Genomic DNA, 23,502 nt, shown 5'->3' on the forward strand with positions numbered 1-23,502 from the left:
TAAAAAAATTAAGTAAATAAACAAATAAACAGTGCCCTGTAACTAAATCTACAATTAACATAAATAAGCTAAATCACCATTGAAAATCCTTTAGCACTGCTATGGAAAAGCAATGGAAGAGTAAACAGTAAGCATTTTAGAGGTAGAGCAGAAAATTAGTCATTTCTGGCATACTAAAGAGGTTTCTAAAACTCAGTTCACTTTGACCATCCTTAGAAAGTGGCACAGATTATCAGAGCTATACATTTTTTAATTATGTTTTTCTGATAATAAAAGTATATATACAGGATCACACAGTGATCACATTTGTCAAAATGTATATTGTGTATTTCATTGTAAATTTTACCTAAAAAAAACCCAAAACTGTAAACATATACCAAACTCTGATAATAATATGCATGCTGATGTATGTAAGGGTAAATGTATTGAAGCCTGCAATTTACTTTGAAATGCATCAAAATTAACTGATGGATAAAAGGATACATTGATGGATATATATATATATATATATATATATATGATAAAGCAAGTATTTATGTTAACAGCAGATCCTAGAGGGTAGATATACAGATGTTCACTATAAAACCCTTTCAACTTTTTTTTTATGTTGAATACGTCCATAAGAAAATGTTGGGGGAAAAAGAAATACAAAATCATCATTAAAAAAAGGAAAATATAAGAAAAACAAAAACCCATAGAGGCACCAAACTGACACTTGGTATCATGTTATATATATTTTGTAGCTTGCTTTTGCCACTCAACAATATATTATAAGCATTTTCCTAGCTCTTTAAGTATTCTTCCAAATGCAATGGAATTGCATTATACAAATATAGCATAATTTTTTCGGCTTTACTGAGGTATAATTGACAAAATTTTAATACATTTGAATTGTACATTATGATTTTAATACACATGTACATGTTGTGAACGGATGCCTATAATCATATTAACACATTTGTCAACCTTCCATATTTACCTTTTGTGTTTATATGTGTAAGATATAGCATAATTTAAAAGAAAATTTGTTATAGGACACTTTGGTTGTTTTCAGTTCTTTGCAATTATATATTTGAGATGAGCAGCCTATTACATCCATCTTTCTGCACACTTCTGATTATTTCCTTAGGATAAAGTCCTAAAAGTGAAATGTCTGGACAAAAGGAAATAATTATTTTAAGATTTTTGGTACATTTTCCTAAAATCTTCACCAAAAATTTTACCAATCTGCATTCCTAACAAGAGCATATCACAGATCATAGCTATCTACACAAATGATATTAAATTTTAACTTAAATGTTTCCATAAATAAAATTTATCTATAACCACTCTCCCAGAAGAACGAAGGTTTTTTTTTTTAAAAGTCTACAACAAGCAAACCTAGTACCCAAATCATGGTTTCTAAATATCTTACTTCCAAATCAGGTACCCTGAATCAGGGCTTCTTGAAGAAATAGGCTGTCTTGAGGAGTGGGGCAGGAATTAGATGAGTCTGGAACATCTTTTTGTGCCAGAAAGTATGAAAATACTAAAAAAATGATGGACACAAATCAAAAGAACACAAGACTCAACTTGAAGGGACTATTACTTACTAAATCAGGGACAATTTAAGCATGAAAGTGAGTAACAATAACATTTTGAATTTGAAAAAGAACCCATATACCTACAATGAAACAATAAATAAATTAATTAATGGACGAATAACTAAGTCAAGAAGGAAGGAAAGAAGGAAGGCTCTCAGTTATGTTAAAACTTTTTGCTTTCTACACAGTAACTGTCATAATATTTGACTCAAACAGGAATCACCAGTGGCTGCTAAAAACACTAGGTAATGTTTGTTGAAAAAAGATATTGCACAGCCTCAAAGTACCTACCATCAGCTTAATTATTAACTATGAAGTGAAAACAGGGTTTTTAATGTGGAGAAATTCGGTGAGCCCCTCTCAATCAAGGATTTAAAATTATTATCACCAAAAACAGAACAAACTGACATTGTAGGTCTCCAACTAACATATGACACATGACCTATGTAGCATTTCTAACGAAACTACATAACCTTATATTAGGCAAGAGGGAGTGAAAGTCAGATAAACCCTAAATAAAGGACATTCTACAAGATTATCCTGCACTCTTTAAAAATACCAAAGTTTAAAAGACTAAGAAAGACCAACTATTACAGAGTAAAGCATACCAGTCAGGTACATTAACTAAATGCAACACATGATCCTGGGTTGGAAAAAATTGCCAGAAAAAGCCATTATTGGGACAATTGAGAAAATATGAATACAGATTGCAAGACAGGTAATATTATTTTATCAATATTAAATTTTCTGAAATTGATAGTTATACTGTGGTCAAATTCTTAGGAGATGCTAAAATATTTAGGGATAAAGGTACATAACATTTGCAATTTACTCTCATGGTTCAGTAAAGAATAACAAAATATGTATGAATACATATAAATCATAATATACAGAGAGAAAACAAATGTAGAATGTTAGTAAGTGGGGATTCTAGGGAAAGCGTACACTAGAGTTCATGGTACTAAATTTTTGTAGGTTCTCCCTAGGTGTAAAAGTTTTTTCAAAATAAAGCTTTAGAGAACTACCAAGATTTTAAGTATATTCCTTTTATTTTGTAAATTGCAAAATACATACTCACTAAAGCAGAAGAAAGTAATACATATTCACTAAGCTAGAGGTCTACAAATAAAATGAAAATAAAGTCTCTACCTCTCACATAGGCAAAATTAAAGAGCTTGGTATATATTTTCTTCAACTTTTACTAAGTTCATAAAATATATATTTAATCAAATATCAGGATATTCTTAAAGTGTTATATGAGTAAATTACAAACATATTAAATGTTCCATTGCTTCTAAGACTTATTGGCAAAAATGACCAAGTGACATAGCACTGAATCCACAAACTGGTAAAATCCAGAGCTTATTACTCTCATCTTATCACTTAGAAAACACCTAGTCAGCAAGTCAACACATAATTCATAAAGTATAAGAAATATTTACATTAAAAAATGCATGTTTTGCTGTCAATAACTGCCAACCCCTAGCCAAAATTTTCTATATCTTATGATTAAGTGTGGGTATGCTTTGCAATAATTTACCATGTCTCTTAATCATTGACAATCACTGACTAGACCAAACCTCAAAGCTGAAATGGGTTTCTGTTTTTCCTACTTGGTAATTTATGAGTTACGTTTCTGCAGTTTACTGTAATCAACTCAATTTCTGAACAATATCCACTCAGGTTAAATAACTACCAAGAGCAGGACCTGGTAGTTTTCAGTTCTGCTTTCACCCTGCACTTTCCTATATCATTTTCCTGGCTTTCTCAAAGATAGTAAAAAAGGTATTACGTACAGGTGGAAGGTGGTGTGCATGAGTTGTAATTATTATTTTCCTATCATATCTATTTCATGTCTCATAAAGTCTCTGTCACATCCAACAATCATGTACTGAATCATGTGCTGTACTGAAGTTATATGACCTAACACTTAAAGATGTGGTATATAAGAAGATGTAGGTATATAAGCAGACTTATATACTTTTTTGAATATAAATTTAATGGAATTGGTTTATTTTCAATTCTTAACTGGTCAACTAGAGATTTCAGAGCTAAAAAGTAAAGAACAGAAGGTCTAATACCCTGAATTTCACTTGCCCCTCCTGGAGCAGCTTAATACACTTCTCAAAGCTCTATTTTCCAGTCTATAAAATAGACACAATAATGCCTACATATACAAGACTTAAAAGTCCGCTAGAGAAAATAAATGGTTTTATTACTTGGCTACTATTTTAAAAATTTTATCAAGTTATGAGGGGGACGGAACTTTTCCTACATGGTTCCCTTCTGTTTTACACACTTTGGGTTTAAGAGCTGTCACTTCTTCATGTTCTCCACAATCTACAGATACCCCAAGACAGAGATAGCTTAGTCCTTCCAATCTGGCTTGACAGTTGGAAACAGCTGGTGATCACACAGTCACACAGCATTGATGGGAGGTGACGCCGCAAAGCGCCACCGGTTGGGTTTCTTTCTCTAATCAATTCCTATGGTTCACTGGCAGCAGTTAATGAAAAAAGTGAAGGAGATTAACAGATATTTATGGAAAAGTTCACTTTAAAAAGATATTGAAAAGAACTACAATTAGCCAAAACAGGACGTAAATAGAAATGACCAAAACAAGCTCCAGAGGGTAGCTATTAAACGTTATCAATGCCACTGAGCCCCTGCAGGTCAGCCCCCCAATTAGTTTTATTCTCCAGGTATCAAACTGAATGTGGTGACGATATTGTGTTATCTTCCTAAAAAAGATGAAGGGCCTGTATATGAATTTAGAGCTTGACAAGGATCAGCATAAATTCCAGACTCTGAAAGCCAAGAAACTTTTCTGATTTTAAAAGTAGGGTAGCTCTCTGGCTAGTCCCTGTTAATTCTTCATGAAACAAAGTCCATCACTGTTGGCTTCAAGTAGAAGTGAAATCTAAAAAGATTTTTTCTTTTTTTTGCTTATTTTTCACTAGAAATATTGCCCATGTTTCAGTAGAAAAATAATTGGTTTTTCTTTTTTAAAAGACAACTCTTTGATCACAAATAGACAGAAAATGGAAATTGAATGAAAACTTTACACATTACTCTTTACTGACCCCTCTTGGCTGACCTAGGGAAAAGAAAAGCCTGAAGCCTCAAAACGTGTGAAATCTCTCCCTCCCGAGAGAAGAGCTCAGAGAACATTTGGTCTTTCATGCCATGGAAAGAAATCCTCTCAGTTCAGATGATCCCTAGTAGAACTCAACCCTAAAGCACACGCTGCAGTGATTTCTATTTATGGGGCTCCCAGAATGGAAATTGGGAAACCGCCTCATGGATCAGCCCCAAAGCCTGGTCCCCAGTAGCCTGTGACCTCTGACTCTAGCTTAAAAAACTTACTTAAGTGCTATTGTGACTGTTTCTGAAAGCAAGAAAAGACCTTACCTCTTTTTCTATTTTGAGTAGTTTCTTTACAGCCACCTCCTTGTCCTGTGATATCCATTTGGCTCGATAAACACTCCCAAAACTTCCTCCACCGCAGTTTTCAAAAAACTGCAAGTCATCAAATTTAATTTGCACAAAGGAGGTACCGAGAGACGACATCTCATAATGACAAAGTATTATACTTCCACAAAATCTGCAGAGAAAGAAAATAATTGGATTATAAATATATTAAAATGAATCCTCTGAATCCCACTTTAGATAATGTGTAACAATCCTGTGAAACTTCCAGAAAGAACCTTGATGACTTAGGAGAAAGAAAAGCAAGACTATAAATATCAAAATGAAAACACTTACCCTGGCAGCCCGTGCAAAATTCAAAAGCAAGTTGTGCAGACTGAAACACAGCTGTCCACAGAGAAATGGCTCCGATTTCTCCCCTGACAAAACCTACAGCTGCACTTCCTGCACATCCCGAGGAGCTCTGCCTAAAGGCTACTGTGTCACCAGGTCTATCCGGAAGCCCTGACGAACGGGAAGCATGCTTTCAACAGCAAGCTTGAACAGCTCTTCTGGCATCTGAGGCATGCCATCTCTCTGCATTGTGCTCACTTCACACAAAATACACATAACCTAAGCAACTGAACATCCGGGCACAAGGAGAGCCAAAATGCTGCAAACTAAACATGTATTCAGTGTTTAAATTCCAAAAGAAAATGTTCAGCCGAGGGATGATAAAAAAATAGGCCAAGTGTTTTCCAGAAGTGGCTCCCTGGACTGTATACTGTAGCAGAACTTAATTAAAGAGTAGAAAATTTGCCCTTGATTATAATATATTAAGTCATCCAAAGAACTCCACCAAGAATGTTTAAAAAAAATATTATGTTTGTTTCCAGAGGAACAGATTACCCCTCCCAGAGATTATTACAGTGATATTTTCTGCAGTCTAAGGAGTTTTACTATTCAGGTAAGTGGTCATTTTTCATACCCCATGCCAAAGCACAAATTAGCAGGAAAAACAAAACAAAAACATACAAACAAGAAAACAAAGGACTAAAATTTTGAACCTGCATAAACAAGTGGATAAAAAAGTATGCATACATATCCTTGCCAATACTGTAAGCCAGAATCTTATAATGAGGGAGCAAAAAGACAAATCCATATGCACAAGACATTCTACAGAACCCTGGGCTTCTCATAATTGTCAATGTCATAGAAGATTAAAAAAAAAAAAGCAGGGAAACTTCTAGCTTTAAAGAGCACTGAAAGAAATAAGATGACTAAATGGAATGCTAGATCATTGACTGGAGTCTGGATCAAAAAAATCTACAGAAGTTATTATTGGGATTTTAAAGAAATCTGAATAACAGCTACATATTATATAATATTATTTTATAAATGGAAGATAATACTGTTTTGGTTTTATAGGGAGGGGCATGTCCTTATTCTTTGGAGATAGATTGGAAGATGTATTAAAGTGGGCTATGTGTAACTTAATTTAAAATGGTTCAACTCCCCCTCCCCCTCCTTAAATAGTGTGTAGGTAAAGAGAAAAAGGAAGCAAATGTGGCATATCTAGGTGAAAGTTACATGGGTAGGCATTTTACTACTCTTCCCATTTTTCTGAGGGGGGGGGAGTTGATTATTTTCAAGAAGGTGGAGCGTGCAGTTGTATCTATATAAATTGACAAAATTTCTTCAGAAATATTTTAGGCTTTGCTGAGTGATGTACACAGTCAGCTCACAGATCTTACCGTGCAGCTGACTAGCAATTCCATTTTAGAAACATCAGGTCACTGAAGAATGCTGATTTCTTATGCAGAGTCAAACTGCTCTACTTTGGGAGAAGGCAAGAGAGATTATTTGTTTATCCTCTTAAGTTTAAAAGCTAGCTTAGAGTCTACATAAAAATACAGGGGTGAAAAACCATAGTATCCAGACACAATCTATACACATATTTGAGTCAGCAATTTACCTTAGTAACTTTTGATTCAATTCATACTCTGTCAATCACAGAAAAGAAGAAAGTTCAGATAAAATTGAGGAATGTGCCAAAGGTAGGTACATAGAATATACAAGCTAAAAAGTATATTCAACAAAACACAAACACCATTTGCAAGATTCCCTCAGGATTACAGATGCTACCTCTCTTTTTATTAATCATTTTTATTTTATCAAAGTATAAAAGTAAAATAAGACTGTGAAGCTTATATAATAAAAAATAGAACTCTCCTCTCTCACTCCTCCCCACACCCAGTTCTCTCTCCAGAGGGAACTAATTTCAACTCCTTTAGCATTTTCTTCTGGAATTTACCTCCGTATTTCTAAATAATGTGTTTACATTGCTGCTCCTTGATTGTTCCATTTTGGATACTACCTATTCCCTTCTTCCTGTGGAAGATAAGGATTTAGTTCTCATAGTGCGCCCTTTACCTCTTTGCATACAATATGTTACACTTGTCCAATCCTCCCAGCTTCCAGCTATAGTGTAACATTTAGTTAAGTCTACATTCAGGGTTTATAGCTGTCTAACAAACTAAATATTATTTTCATGAGTGCTATGTAGGCTTCAATTCAATGACTTCCTTTCTCGGATAACTTTTTATTTCTCCTAGAGTTATTGGTTGTTCTGTTTTTGTTGTTTGCTTAGCTTTTTATGCACCTAACATTTAACCTCATCAAGCTCTCCCAAGCGCTGCAAAAGTCCTCTCAATAAAGTTAAAACAGGTCACTTTTCTTGGGAGGAGGGGCAGATTCACCTTTTATTTCTAGACATTCCTCCTATACCCTGCATCTTGATTTAATCTGGTTGGAATGGTTGCTCTCTAGGCCTTATGTGGACTGGGACTTCCCTTCACCATCATCCTAAGGAAATTCCTTCGCCTTCTCCTCTGTGGGAACCCCTGTCCTTGGATCTCTTGGCTTCTCTTTCTTAGTTTATTGCCTTGTTTTAACAGTGCACATCTTTCATTAGCTACATGAACAGAATGCCCAGAGCATAATTTTTTTTGAGAATTTGTGAGTCTTAAGAGGTGTTGACTGGTGGCCTGGCTGGATATGCAATTCAATTCTAGGTAGGAAATAATTTTCCTTATAATTTCAAAAGTATTACTTCAGTCTTCTAGTTTTTAATGTGGCTGCAAAACAGTCTGATGCTACTCTGGTAACTAATCTGTTTTATATTATTTTTTTCTTCTCTGAAAGCTGTTGGGATCCTATATTCACCTCTGGAATCCTGAAATTAATAGGATATGCTTAAAAGTGAATCTTTCTCATTCATTGAAAGAACGCACTGAACTCTCTCAGTCTGAGTCTCAGGCATGTCTTTTAATTCTGGGAAATTTTCTTGTTTTATTCTTTTACCACTTACAGCCACTTTCACTTCTTGTCTCATTCTCTACACACATTTGAGGAACTGCTTGCAGTTTCCGTGCTGACTTCTTTTCACATTTCCATGCCTTTGCACAGAGCTAGTGTGTCTGACTAAAATGCCTTTTTCTGTCCAGCAGACTCCTGTCCTTTGAGCCTCGTGAGCAGAGCTAAATTCTCCTCCTGTGCCAGAGCATCTTTCTGTACACATCATCTTTCCCTGTAACTTCCCACCAGATTATAAATTCTGTAAGGGCAAACCTCATTACTATTCCTGGATTTTCAGCACCCAGTACACAGCCAGGAACAATGTACCTTTTCCATTCAAAAATATTGTTGAATGAATGAATGAATGACCAAATTGGTGAATAAATAGTTTCTATCTATTCTTCCATTGTACCTTTTGCAGCTGGAAAAATCCCAATCAAGAGTAAGTAAAATCTGAGAACTGTAGTTTTTGCAAGTGCCTCCTAGAGGATTCTGAGGCACGTCCTGATTTGGAAACTGCTGCCAAGGAGAGTATGTCTGGGACCTCAAGGATTGGGTGTCTCTAAGTCTGAAGGAGGAGGAGAAAAACAGAGATCTGAAACAGGATGAGGTCACTATGAATACATCTAAACCCTCTGGTGCAGAGCCAGTCAGGGATGAACTGAGGTAGAGTCAGTCACATATGAAACTGACCTAAGAGTGCTAGAAGACTGCCCTTTGAGAAGTATAGTTCTCCAGGACCTTCACCTTTGGAGATGAAGCAACTAGTCATGTTCTTCCCAGAATCACTGTTACTAACTTTGTAATATATCTTGCCATTTGGAAAGTGGCTATATATGAACAGAACTATGTAATTACTTGAATCTTTTATTGAAACCATTAAAAAAATATGCTCCATCCGATTAACAAAGAGACTAACAATTCTGGGGTGTACAAGTACAGGCTGTAACTTCAGTGAGCTTGGCAAAGCATCATGGCCTTAGCCAAAAAAACCTGACTAAGAGTTCCACTGCCATCTAAATGAGTGTCAGACAACACACAGGTTTCTCCTGCTATCAAAAGTAGAGCATTCTTAAGAAACCTTTCAAAGCCTAAATGGCATGAAGTAAAAAATATTACCATTAAATTATATGGAAAATGTTTTAAGTTTTCCTGGATCCAAAAAAATAGCTTCTTTTAGGCTTTTCTGATACCTTAGGACACGTACTACTAACCGATGCACAAAATAAATTCAGATAAAGCATAGATTCTCGCAGCCACAGTTCAAGGCTATGGCAGGCTGGTGCTGAAGATGCTGAATCTAGTTCATGGGAATAATAGCTTGCTGCAAAACACACACTGCACATTATTTTTACTTTTCACCTTTTTCATAAAAGCAAAAAATCCTCTTTAGATTTCTTTCAGTTAGTGAAAATACGTGCTAATGCAGATCTTTTATAAAAGCAAAGTGGCTTAATGTAAACTTTTGAAAAGCAGGAATACTTGTGCATTTATTTTCCCCCTTGAGCTTTCTCTCCTTTAATTTAAAATTATTTTTCTAAGAGTATCAACTTATGACCAGAAAAACAGAAAATGTGAGTTACTGAGAAATCACATTTAGAGAATATTGGGGGAAACTGCTACCTGATTAAATTATGTTCTAATGTTAGACATGTGCTCCAGTAAATACACCAGAATGTAATAATGAGCCTTCTGTATAAATGTATTTACATCATATACCTAGTCAAATTTCATCCCATCAGGTGAAAATAATTACTTTTACACAAGAAAGGCAAAAATGTTTCTTCATGCAACAAGTCCCAAATTTTGTAGTATTCTAACTTCTATTTCATAAACTCTCAAAACTGCTTTAAATATTAATAGTAAGGATCTACTATACAGCATTGAAAAGTGAGTAGAACAGGGATATCACAAAAATCAAAGTATAACAGGATGTCAAAAATTCTGAAAATGTTGAAAATCACTAACATGGTTGAATTCCATCATGAGTACTTGAGTAGTAAAACAATTTTAATTTCCTTAAAATTAAAAAAGAATTTTCAACCATTAACTAAACTGCTGAAAGCAAATATATGTTAACACTATCAGCTAATCATCAAGAGTGAAACCATGTGGAGGTAGAGACAAATAAAGCGAGTTATTTTACTTTCTAAAGTTTCTAGCCTTCTAGTCCAAAAAAAAATACTTTTGTCCTGAATTAAAAAGAAAAAACAAAACAGACACCACTAACATTCTAACACAGAAAAACAAGGCTTAGAATTAGATAGATATGAGTTTGAATTCTGTCTTCACTTCTGAGTAACCATGAACCTCGAATATTTTCTGACTAATGACATTTCCAGATCCACTAAGTAAAAAATTTGAAATCCCTTCCATTCTGGTTTGGTGTACTTGTTCTTAACACCAAGGTCAAAGATTCAAAGATTCTATTCCTACATGGGCCCTCTGTGGTACTGTTATCTTTATTTTTAAACCACTCAAAACAGATAAGATCTGTAAGACTAGTTGGAGGAGAGTAGGTATACAAACAGAACTAACGAGTACTATGTTTACCATAGATACTCCTTTCTTCCAAAGCTGCCATGGGAAAGCAGTGTATCTTGTATATAATTGGCTGGGCTCGGTGAATAGGATCTTTATTCGTGGATATCTGAGAGAAGCTGACTTTAAGAGTCTAAAAAGGACTATTGTTTCATTTTTTTTACTCTATGCTTTACCATATAACCATAGTTAGAGCAAAGGTTAAAAATGAGATAAATGAAACATTTTTATTTGTATTTTAATATTTCAATTAAGGAAGATAAACTTTTATGGCACATTTCCTTCCCAGAAATGTTGTTACCAGAGGCAAAATGTAAGTGGAACAGGAATGTAGGGGTAGGGGCACTTATGCCACAGAAATGCTGTGTGGAAATGTGTCTGTGCTCAAACAGAAGCTCAACTAGGAACACAAAGCAGGTACCATCCATGACATGGGTCACTGCAGGGGGTTTGTGTTGAATGATTGGAGGCATATGGAAGAGAACTGGGCCAGAGTTTGAATAAAGTAAAGGAGCAAGGAGAGGGCACAGTGTCTCTGGGCAGCTAGAAGAGGAATTCACAGGTGTGGGGGAGGAGGGGCAAGGGGCAGGGGCAGAGAGCAGTTGCTCAGGAATAAACCAGGCTTCCAGCAGGCCCACCCAGCACTAGGTCCTGCTACTCCTCAGCTCTCTACCCTTGAATCATTTCCTGTCAAATAGAAAGTATCTGACCATCATGGCTGCTAACGAACAGGTACTACTTTGGACTAATTACCTAGAATAAAGTTGGCTGAGTAGGGTAAATACAAAGGTTAAAACCTGGTAACCTCAATGTAAAATGAAAGGAAATTGGGATATTAAAACTATCAAAGACCAAAGGACGACCCTATATTATGCATCGCTGATCCAGAGGCAAAGGTATCTGTGGATACAAGTTGCAGAAAGAATTCCTTGTTAGAGTTGCCTAACAAAATCTGTCACTTTGTGTTGTAGTGACTTTCTCATCACTGAGAATGTTCAATGGGAGTTGGGCATGTAGAGGAGATTCCAGCATCAGCTAGAACAGAATGAATGGGTGTTTTCTTGAAGATTCACTCCAACCTTGTAAGTATTCTACTATAAAGTATGGATGGTCACCCTTCTCTTCTCAAGGACATAGTCATGAACCTCACAAAAAGAGCCCCTTGACGTTGTGGAGGAGAGCAGTGATCAGCATCAGTGATGGCGATAATGGAGGTGACTGGACCATCCTCCTAACTTTCCCCTCCCAAACTGGCTAGGAAAGTGAGAGTCATATTCCAGATTTCTATCCTACAACTATCTTTTCCTCTCTCCTCTTCTTCCCTATTTCCAAAGCAAAGAACTCTGTTCACATTGAAAACCAGAGCATAACTACAGAAAAGAAAAACTCTTTGAATGATGATTTACCTCTCTTCCTTTCTCAGCAAAACAGAAATGCAATACTGCACACAGCGGGCCGGGCTACAGAGCTTGATGGTGCAGTACCATTAAGCAGAACCAGATCCATGCTCCTCAAACATGGGCACTTCAACCCATGAGAACTGAGAAAGGAAGACTAAATCAGGTGAAAGGAAAACTAAAATCAGGCGAGTACTTGTAAGATCCTCCCAATCCCTACATACACAAGTTAAGTATGACACAGGAACAGGGCAAGCGCCCAAGGGCAAGCCGTGGATGGGAAGAGGGAAGACAAGCAGCTTTCTCCAGGTGTAACTCAGGAATGTGGAAACACACCCTTCTCTACCACCCAGTTATGGCAGCTGAGGTTTCAGGCACTGTTTCAAGCATTTCCATATGCTGTCTCATATACTTATGATTATGAAGCAGGTATTACTGTCCCCAATTTACGTGGGAGGAAACTGAGGATCAAAGCTGTGAAAGTTGCCCAAATGAACTACCTACCTTACAAGTGATGCAACTGGGATTCAAACTCAGGTCTGACTCAGAGTGGTATCATTTCTTCTACCATATCTTTTTTCCGTGGCATCATTCTGTCTCCTCCTTCTAATACCTAATGTCACTAGACTGCTTACCTTCCACCTAAAGTTCACTTTGAGGCTTTAAATTCCTATTAGCGATCGTAATACTGGCGTTAGGGTATTACATGTGTGGCTGCTTTGTTCTCACAGAATCTTCTACCGTGTTGGGATTATGTAACCGCTATTAGTACATAATCAATGCTTCAGCTGTCTGTAGGAGGGTCTGACACAAAAGGACCCATCTATCAGTCTATCCAATCTAAGCTCCAGCATTTGTAGCTCTCTTTCCTTAACAGGTACAGTTTCTGGGTCACAGCTAGAACTCTGCTTATTTGTGTAGCGGGGCAAGGTTAATAGCCACAAAAAAGGTAGCCTAAATCTTCCCTGCAGTAAGACCAAAAGGTGGCGTATCTGTTCCCATTACATTTAGATAGATAAGACATCCTCCCTGTCAATCTGTCCTGGGTAGAATAAAATGGAAACAAATGATCCAAGCTGATTTTTATTTCCAACATCTCTGAATATAATGTTGTCTTTCTCCAAGTACTATATCACCACAAACTCCTTGCTCTGGTTTAAAAAAAATCATTTAGTCTCTCCTCTCTATTCTCTGAATCTATCAATTCCTAAAATCAACTGTTTTCTCTTTCAATCCACACTAATAGCTTCACTTTATGCCTGACCTCTTTTCACCAAACGTCACTGTAATTTCTTTGGTGTTTTCTCTGATAACTAGATTACTCACTCCATGCCCCTCATAACTCATTTATAATGTTGTAGCCCTATCAAAGTCAGTTTCACTGCCCATTTCAGATAGGCACTCAGTCAATATATTGCCAATAACACTTACTCTTGTGCTAACTCAAAATACACAGTACAGCTTGCCAAGTTTCCTTATTTGGCAAGAAGGGCCCTTAGTTCCCAAGATCTTTGACTATCCATTTTTAGATCTAAATCTTCATGCTTAATATTTGAATATTTCTCTCTCTTTTTTACATGTCCTATGTGTTCCCTAAAAGAATAAGAAAAAGAGATCAATCATCTATTTGCATTCTTAGACCTAAGAAAAAAATGTGCTTTCCATTGCATTATGATCCTTTACAATTACTACAACTAAAGCCTGATTGAAACAATATTCTCCAGTTTAAAAAAATTCTAGAATAATCCCTATTTCCCAAAAAAGTTATAGTAGGAATTAAGTTGCTAAAGTTTAAAAATCAACTGTACCTTTGCTCTAAAAGACCATTTTTCTTTATCTTAGTTCTCTCTTTCCAAACACACTGAATTTATATTCACTTGTAATCTGCCAAATCTCACACTAAATTTACATTCACTTGTAATCTGCAGAAGTTTAAAACAAAGGCTCTACAAATGACCAAAACCATACTTAAAATGCAGCCATTACCTATTTTTTGAAAATCAAAAGACATGAAATTTCACTGTGAAGATGAGCCTACTAGAAAGAAGATATTAACTGTCTTGAACCACTTGTTTATTCTTGTCTTTAAAATGTGTGTGTAGATTCAGATCCACTGAATCCTAGCTGTTCAAATGAGGTCAGGAAAGCAAGGCTCTCCTAAAACAGCTTCAGGGTTAAAACAGGAATATATTTGGACAACCATTTTAAGTTAAATAACCCTCAAATTAATTATGTAAATCGATTCTAATACACCATTATTGAGAGAATTGCTTGCTGTAATCTCACTGGAACGGCCACTAAATGGTACTGCTTTCATTATTAAAGAAACTAACAAAAATAGTAATTAAGTCACCCATAAACAGTGCTTATGCAAGGTCTCAAGGCGCATCAGAAACAGAGTTTCTGCAGTCTAACAATGTTTGCCCCATTATTTTGGGCAATTCGATGTCATCTCGCCAATTCCGTATTACAGTTCTCCCGCAAGCTGTCAGGAGAAGGCGAGGCGTGGCGGCGGCCTCGGCGCTCACCTCGGGGCCTGGGGGCAGGTCTCAGAGCACAGTACCGGGGAGTGGGGGGCGCCCCACGGTAGACTGCGGGGGCACCTACGCTCCGGTGGAAGGAAGAGGGACGCTCGAGGGTGCCGGTGGGCGCAAGCTCCACGCTGCCCGACGGAGCGCAGGGGGCGGCAGCCCTTGGTGAGAGACCCCGCGCGCGGCCGGCCAGGCCCGGCGGAGAGGCAGAAGTCACGGTCCCTCCTCGCAAGCCCAGACGTCCGCGCGAAAGTGGCCCGCACCCCACCCTGGTTCGGAAGCCTCGAGTTTCGCCTCCAGAGAGGTGCGCGGGGCCCTCCCTGCGAGGCCGGCGCCGCGGCGAGCACGCCCCGAGGTCGCGGCTCCGCCGGCGGGGGCCCAGCGTCCGGAGAGGCCCAGCGGAGGCCCAGGAAGGGCTGCCCGGCCGCGCGCGCGGAGCCGAGAAAGCCGGAGGCCCTCCGCTCTTCCGGCGCCAACTTGTGCGTGGGGGCTGCGCGACCTTCCCCGGCCGCTCCTGGCCGCGCCGGGGCCGGGAAGGCTCGCTGCGGCCTCAGCCGCCTGCCCGGAGCCGAGGTCGGAGAGCGGAGCCCACGGGGAGCCGCAGGCCGGCGGGCTCCCGGACCTTGGCCCCGACCCGCCGGGGCGCCTCGCGAGCGCTGCGGGCCCCCTCCCGCCTTCTCGCCCGGCGGCCCCCGCCCCGGGCCCTTACCTGGGTCCCGGGCCGGACGCGAGCAGCAGCCGGGGGCGGCGACTGGGGGTCGGGAGGACGGCGGCCCGCGCGGCTCCCACGCTTCCGCCCGAGTCAGGAGTTGAACATTCCGCCTCTCCGCCCAGCGCCAATGAGGAAGACAGTGCCCGCAACAGCACCACCTACCTCCGAGCGCGGAACGGCCGGGCGGCGCGCGGGGCTTGGGGAAGGCGCCGGGCCTCCCCGGGGTCCTCCCGGGTGCGCCTGCCCTCAGGTGGCACCTGCCCTGCCGTGGGGGCTCAGGCGGGTGGCTCTGTGCGCTGTGCACCTTCACATCTTTTGAACGAGTTAACACCACTTATTTCCTCAACTCAGCCCTTACCAACAAACATTTCCTGTGGAATACAGAGATGCAAGGCTGCTTCCCCCGCTACAGGAGTTAATTATCTAGCTGGGAAGAGGACAGACCGGTAAGGATATTTCTAAGGAGGCAGAGCTGAAGGCTGCCTCGGTGGAACTACCAGTAGATATCTACGCAAGTTTGAGGAGGGGTCATGGTTTACTGCCCTGGTTGGTGACTTTAACAAGCTGAGTTCACATGAGGAGACTAGAATCCATCCCAAGTGTGAGCAAAAGGTGGAGATAAGCAGTGGGGAGAAAAGTAATTGTTGGCTGGGAAGGATGGCTCTTAGGGGCAAAGTTAAATGAGGCTGCAACATTACCGAGGGGTTGCATTTGGATTCTGTCATCTGTGGACACTGGGGAACTGTGGAAAGCTGGAATCAAAGAGATAAAGGAGGGTTCGTGTTTTTGTTTTAATGGTGATTTATAGAGAGAGCGGTCCACATGGTTGTAGGATGGGTTGCTAGGGCAAAACTGGGAAGCAGCATTAATGGTAATTATTGTCACTACCTGGAAATGGGATTGTGAGGAGTTGAGTTAAGAGTGTACAAATGCAATTAGAAAAGACGGTATGGAGTTTGTAGGTATGTTTCGGGAAGAGGCCACAGAAATTGATGACCCAGCAGATATAGAGGAGAGGGAGTCAGAGATGATGCCAAGATTGCCGACCTGGGTAACTGGAAGAACGATGGTGTCACGGACAGAAATAGGGGTGTGTGGAAGAAAAGCTGGCTTCCTGTTGAGTTTGAGGTCATGGGTGGAAAAACAGGTAGAGATGCAACAGTTGAAATAATGAAACAAATTTAGAAGAGGTCAGAAGGAAAATACAATTGTAAATCATTCAGATAGTTAAAGATATGAAAGTGGAGGGATGGGTAAATAAAGGTGAAAGAACAACGTCCAAGTCTGTTATTCAGATTATTTAATTTTCCCTTGGACAAGGACTAGGAATTTATCATTGATGGATTCTGTTTTAGTAACTGAGAAATTAGGATTGCTGAAAACTGTCAAGCTAAAAAAAAAATCCTAATTTAGGTAATCAAATAATTCTTAAAAAAATCTAAACATCAAAGGGAAACACTGAGGCTCTTTAGCATAGACCGAGGTATAAGGTGACTCCAGTCACTTTACCTTACCTTCAAAAGCATTACACTGTGACGGAAGGGACACTAGGCTGGCTGGCAATCAGAGAACGTGGCTTCTTGTCTTAGTCCTGCCACTTATCAGCTAGTGTACTTTGCTAGACTAGACAGGCCTGGGTTTCCTCCTCTGCAAAAATAAGAGGGCCCAATTAGATGTTCACTAGAGGTTTCAGCTTTACAATTGTAACTGCCCTGAAATGTTTTTAGCCGCATTCCGCTTCCTTCCCATCCGTTTCTCCTTCATTCTATTTACCCCACATAATCAGGCTAGGCGAATAACCAGCAGGGACAGTGAACACTAAAGAGCAGTCTCACAGACATGCTTAAATGATAATCTGGTAGGCATTCTCATCTCTTCCTGTTTATGTTGCAAGCTCCTTGAAGTCATATCTTATATTCTATTATTTCTGTCCATAGTTGAATTGGGTGATAAACTGACCAAGCTGATAAATTGTGTGATAAACTGATTGCCTTAGCCTGCCTCTTCTTTGGTTAACGGGCCTGTTTCCTTATTCCTGTAATGATCTCTTAGGCCCCAGATCTAATAAATATAGTCCAGTGCTTGTTCCTATGGCTGACTGCTTTTCAAACTTTCAGATTTTTTGAAAGCATATTGGTTAATTCTCACCATATAGGTTTACAAATGTAAATAGCAATAACAAAAGAGACTTAGTCAAAACTCTCTCATCAAGCCTTCCTATTCCTTTACTTCAAATGTCTCCACACTAAAAATAGATGTACTCTCAGCAGTGGGGTGGATTGGGAGTCCTTAGCACCCTCTTATATCCAAGAACACCCTCCAAAATAAACATGCAATGTAAGTAAAAAGAGTGCATTTGCTATGCAAATATGGCTTAAAGAACAAGTCTCCTAGCCCCCCAATCAGATTGTTGTCCCTAACTTCCTTTTAAATAGAAATTCTGGCACTGCCACCAGCTATCGGTGGATCAGAGAAATGCAGGCATGAATTCTATTAAGGATAGAAAGAAATGCAACTTAAAAGGAAGAAAGCATTCTATAATTATCCTTCCCTCCCTTTATAGTGATGAGAGCTATGGTGCAAGGCTGTACTCAAGAGCATTTTCTCTAGCTATCTCAATTCTCCCTCTTAGATTGTGAGTAGTCTGTGTCTAGTTCATAAGTAAGAATTAACTAGCTTTTATACAAAGATATGCTTTACTTCCTGCATAACTCTAAATCCATGGAAAATTAAGATACACAAACATCCTTTAAGTAAGTAGCCATGAACTTAAAAATCACCAACGAAGCCCAGGTCATTGTTTCAGCTTAGTTTTCACATTTAACTTGAGAGCCAAAGAATTCCCAAGTATATTTTGGATACAAAATCAGCTTAGGGTGCCAGGGCATGAAAGGAACAGTAGGGCAAGAAAAGAAATTGGAGACTTCCGCAAATGTATTCAATAAGCATCTACTGAATGGCAGGGTCTATGCTAAGCTTTGTGATTATAACAGTGACCAGGACCTGTCCCTGCTCTCACAGGTTTCAGAGTGCAGTGGAAAAGCCAGAGAAGACAAAGCAATTATACTGCAGTGTGCTCTTAAGGGGGCAAATGGGGGAGTTTACAGCAGGACACCTAACACTGTTTGGGGAGGTCAGTGAAGGCTTCCAAGGCAAAGAACCTCTAAGTCCATACGAGAAGAACGAAGAGAATTTGCTGGACATAAAAGAGGGACTGGTATTACAGGCAAAGGGCACAAGAACAAAGGCCCAAGAGCATTCAACAAATTCAAGCAATAAATCCCTTAGCTTGAGAAAACCAAATAACTTTTGTTTATGTAGGTTATACCTATTGAAACTGGTCATATTAGAAATTAAAACTGAAATCTTATGCTCGTTTAATTTAAAAGTGACAGTAAACACATTTATGTTAGCATGAACAACATATTTCAAAGAAAAATACTGTCCAAAATTTTAAAAATTAGAAGAGTGTCATTCTTTTGTATTTTTGCAAATATCTTTAATGTCTGGCCTAATAGAAGACAGCTGGCCTGTCATACATATCTGCTTCTGCATTTCCTCTACTCCAGTATCACACTACATGTACCTTTTGGGAGATTCCACTGTACAGTCATAAGACAGCACAATGAAAATAACATCTTAGTATTTTTATGAGGAGACTTGACCTTGCAGACCTCCTGATAGGGTTCCCAGACTGCATTTTGAGACCTGCTATTTTAGGGACTCATAGGTGCTCCTTGAGCTGCAGGCAGGCAGTGACCTTGTGCTCTACTTCAGGAAGCAGCACCACAGGGTGGCTGTGTGAAGCAGGGAAGAGAGCACTTTGCTAGACATCACAAAATCTGGGATGTGGTACCAGCCCAGTCCCTAACTAGCTGTCACTTAGTTGGGACCATACTGCCTGATGGTTGTGTGGGATGATAAAGGCCTACTTATCAGAGTCTTGGGTCCTAGGCACCACTTACCCTTTGTCCTTGTTTGCTATGCTGTTCTTTACAGTCCTATCTCTGAATCTGGATGGAATCAAAGCTGAGTCTGTCACAGCCCTGGAGCACCGAGCATTGCCATACTCCCTGTTTGCCCTTAGCCCTACTTCATTCCAAGAACCTGATTTGCTTCTTTGCAAAAGATGTGACTTTCTGGGAAGATCCTAGAGTTATTATTAAATGAAGAGCTGGTAATCGCTTTGAATGTGGATGCTAGAAGCCAGTGTGGACTCATTGAAATCAAGATGTACCAGGCAAACCTGGTTTTCTCTACCAGGATTATGGGGGAGACAGTAAAGACTTTTGTCAGTGAAACATGACAAAGCTTCTCATGACGACTTTATAAATCAGGAAGGGTTTTAACTGATGACAGTACAATGTAGCCAACTGTTGTTAGACTGAAAATATCCTAGAAGGTTATACACCCAAAGTGCCGCTGTTGCTTCGGGGGCAGCTTCCCTGACAGAGGTGGTATGTTGCTGGGCTCTCTTCTGTCCTGTCCTGTTCAACATTTCTGTAACGTGGAAGAAGACCTCAGTGGCGTGTCCATCTAATTAGGAAGTAAAATATATTTGAAAGGAATACCTAACATATTAAATAGAATAATCATATCAAAACTCCAAAACCTTTGTTGACACCTTACTGTCTACTAAATGAAGTTCCAGATCCTGAGGGCACATCGACACCCTCCATTATTTAACCCCAACATTCTTCCCCAGTGTTATCTCGCATCTTCATGGGCCTCGCACTGCTCTCCCCCAGCACCTTCACCTCCCTCGCAGTCTCATCCTCACGCCTGGCCACCTGGCTACACACCACACTCCTCCTCCATCACTTGTGGCAGTGGCACATTCTACTCACAGAGAATGTTACTGAAATCTAAGGGAAACATAAAATGTTATGAAAATAGTCAAGTTTCTGAAATTGAGGTTTCTGATTAACAGATCCAAGAAAAAGAGATGAGCTTTTATCCCCAGAAAACTACATCTTACCCCAGGTGAGTTGGTAAAACATTATACATACATTAGTTTCTTAGATTCTCTAGAGCTTCCAGGAGACACATCTTGACATTGTTTTGGATAAACAAAATTCTCAGACCCAAATGTCCAGACATTCTAAGGTGGCCCACAATATCATCTCATATGACATTCAGAATATTACCAATTTCTTGGATTTAGGCACATGTGATTAGGAAGGAGAATTCTTCTATGTGCTAAAATCTGGAAAAGCAAGAATTATATTTCATAAAGTAATTATTAGTTGCAATTAACAAGTGCTCATAAACAACAAGTGGCATCAACCATCTTTTATGTAAGATTTTCAGGTTATCTGTAGATTTTTCATGGGCCCCTCTTTATGATAAACACCATTAGATAATGTTTCTACCAATACAGAATCATGTGTTTTCAATCATCATTCTTTTCTCTTCAATATGCAGGTTTTTTAACTGACATACCTGGTCTCTGTTTTCTACGTTTTGCTTGTCTCTGAACTCTACAACCCTGGTCTACCGAGAGAGAGGACAGGGGAGTAAAAGAGTGACTACTTCCCAGTAGCTGGCCAGAGACTTTCAAACAGAAAATCCTGATCAAAATTCAGTCACTTTTCCACCCATATTTCTATTATATTATTGTTCCTCGAGTTGAAATTTCTCAATGAATATTTTCATAAGTTCTACTTTTTTTTTTCTTTTTGCCACCACTGGCTTTCCCCTAACTTTTTAAGGTCCATTTGTATTAAGTCCCTGTCCTCATTGTTGTTTGTAACACCTTCCAATTTAGTATCAGCTGCAGATTTCATTAACATGCTATTTACTCCCTCTTCCAGATCATTAATAAATGCCATTTCTTATGTATTAAATTTTGCGGTCGAAGAGATTTAATTTGCTGTTGTAATTTCAATGCATGTTTTCTAAAGATACAATGCAGTTAAGAATGGTCTTAACATAGGCCTAAATCCATACCCAGTTGATAGTTATTTTACTATTATGCAATCCATTTGTGTTCTCTAATCAGCACTGTTGTGAGCTCCATTGAAGCAATAATCTATTGATTTTTCTCTTTCCTCTTTTTCAATACAGTCATCATCTTGGCTTTAAATGTGCAGCAATAGCAGAGTTAGAACTATTGTTGTTACCACAGCTATTTACAAAAGGAAATTAAGTCTTTTTTCTCAGTGGGTATTCTTCCACTGATAGGAAAAAATTATACATTAAAAATTATTTTATAACTGTAATATTTGATTTTCTATACATGGTACCAGGGTTCCAAAATGATATATATTCTAGATATATATGTGTGTGTATATATATATATCACATTTATGTTATATAAATATATAGTTAATAAATTTATAATATATATATATATATATTAGGGGTATGTGTGTATGTATATATTTTATTTTCTTATAAATCTGCTCCCTGACTCCTTGACTCCTAAACAATCTGGGGTGACTTTGTTTTTCATAATAGACTTAGACATGCCACCTTCAAATCCAAGAATGAGATTCATTAAGCTTTTGCTTCACTTTGTGTCACCCATCACCCTACTTATTAGGCCTTCTCCAGTGTCAGTTTTCTTTTCCAATGAGATGAGGCTTCCCATATGCCACTTCAGTACTTATGTTCACGAATTGCAATTTTAAATCATTATGCATGAGGTTAGTTTTCATGTTTCCACATAATATTTCCAGGAAATATTTTCTTTCCTCTCCTCTCAATTCCTCTTTTGTCCCTGAGTAGTAACTGAATGTAATACATGATAATGTCTTTAATTTTCTACACCGAGAAATTTGTTTGACTTTTAAATGTTTCCCCATCTATGAGGAGTCCTTCATGACTTGCCTGCTCATCTCAGCGTCACTGTCAAGTTCAAATGAGATAGTTTAGGCAAATTGTTTTATATGTGATATAAAAACAAAAGGTATTGTTTTTATGGAAACATCATAAAGGCAAGTACAAGATGTTGCTTTCACTAAGAAATAAAAGTTGTGTTTTTTTTTCCAGAAGATTTTCCATGTTGAACTTTTAGTAAATGTCCATTTTTATGGGAAAAGACATGCTCTACTTCTAAAACTAACTTTCAATGCCACTGAATCTAAGATTTTAAGAGAAAAATATCTGCATTGTAGGATTTCCCTAACTAAACAACATAGAATTTTATATTCCAGGTTCATAAATAATTCCATAGTAAACCTTTGAGTTAAAAAAGGCAAGACATCAAAAAAAAACAAGTAAAATTCATTTTCCTATGGGAAGCTGTATTTCATTCTTTTCTTTTACTTTAGAAGTCTTAAACTTTGTCTGAAAACATTAATTTGGTTATTTATTAATTTAATTTTCCACCCAGGACAATTAGTTGTATGTAAATTTCTGGAGCTTCTGTGAGAGTTGATTCTTGAGAAGGACGCTACCAGTCAGCCTCTCCTCTCACTAATTCAATCTCTTACCACTTACCCTTCTTTTCATTACCAATCATGTTGAATGATAAATCTCTATATAATTCTACTTTCAACTTTTTCTGTAGAAATGATCCAATATTTTTCTTTAAAAATATCTAACAATGTTACGGTGGGCCTTTCCCTGACAGGGAGTAAAAAAACCAAGACCTGTAGCAACATGGAAAGAAGTATTTCAATGGAGGGAATGTATCATCAGAGTGGTAGACACAGAAGTACATGGTATGAAGTTGCTGTAGAAATTGTGTACCCCCTAAAATTTAATGAATCCATAACCCCCAATGTGACTGTATTTGGGCTTTTAGAAAGCAATTACGATTAAATAAGGTCATAAGGGTTGGACCTACTCCTGTAGCACTGGTGGCCTTATAAGGAGAGGAATGGGGAGCTCTATCTCTGTCTATCTCCACCCGTGCGTACTGAGGAAAGGCCATGCGCGGACACAGGGAGGAGGCGGCAGTCTGCACGCCAGGAAGAGAGGCTTCATCAACCCCAATCACACTGGCCCCCTGATCTCAGACCACCAGC

General features: G+C 38.7%; 2 protein-coding genes across 10 annotated transcripts in view; one reads left to right on the forward strand and one right to left on the reverse strand.

Annotated features, from left to right (window-relative positions):
• The window catches only part of MAP3K20 (mitogen-activated protein kinase kinase kinase 20), a 189,207-nt gene extending 173,492 nt beyond the window's left edge, over nucleotides 1-15,715 (reverse strand). For 2 of the 9 annotated variants that reach the window (XM_073218694.1, XM_017657903.3), the window contains exons 1-2: nucleotides 14,815-15,457; nucleotides 4,995-5,187 (exon numbers count right to left, since the gene is read on the reverse strand). In XM_073218694.1, the coding sequence (XP_073074795.1) occupies nucleotides 4,995-5,153 (159 nt within the window). In that variant the 5' untranslated portion in view covers nucleotides 5,154-5,187; nucleotides 14,815-15,457. Of the gene's footprint in view, nucleotides 1-4,994; nucleotides 5,188-5,348; nucleotides 5,794-14,814; nucleotides 15,458-15,526; nucleotides 15,659-15,691 lie in introns of those variants that run through there. The other 7 variants (XR_012123698.1, XM_073218693.1, XM_073218691.1 and 4 more) reach the window with 7 other exon arrangements.
• On the forward strand, nucleotides 14,732-21,887 carry LOC140845275 (uncharacterized). The gene is made up of 3 exons (XM_073219271.1): nucleotides 14,732-14,982; nucleotides 15,145-15,975; nucleotides 20,954-21,887. The coding sequence occupies exons 1-3, from the start codon at nucleotides 14,732-14,734 to the stop codon at nucleotides 20,964-20,966; spliced, it is 1,095 nt and encodes a 364-aa protein (XP_073075372.1). The 3' UTR covers nucleotides 20,967-21,887.
• The last annotated feature ends 1,615 nt before the right edge of the window (nucleotides 21,888-23,502 follow it).

The sequence above is a fragment of the Manis javanica genome, chromosome 12 (genome assembly GCF_040802235.1).
Source record: "Manis javanica isolate MJ-LG chromosome 12, MJ_LKY, whole genome shotgun sequence".
Lineage (NCBI taxonomy): Eukaryota > Metazoa > Chordata > Mammalia > Pholidota > Manidae > Manis > Manis javanica.

Bases quoted from the DNA above. Each gene is read 5' to 3' on its own strand.
- LOC140845275 (XM_073219271.1), top strand. From the start codon at position 14,732: ATGTCATCTCGCCAATTCCGTATTACAGTTCTCCCGCAAGCTGTCAGG. The intron at 14,983-15,144 runs GTGAGAGACCCC...CCTCCCTGCGAG, and splicing joins GCAGGGGGCGGCAGCCCTTG to GCCGGCGCCGCGGCGAGCAC.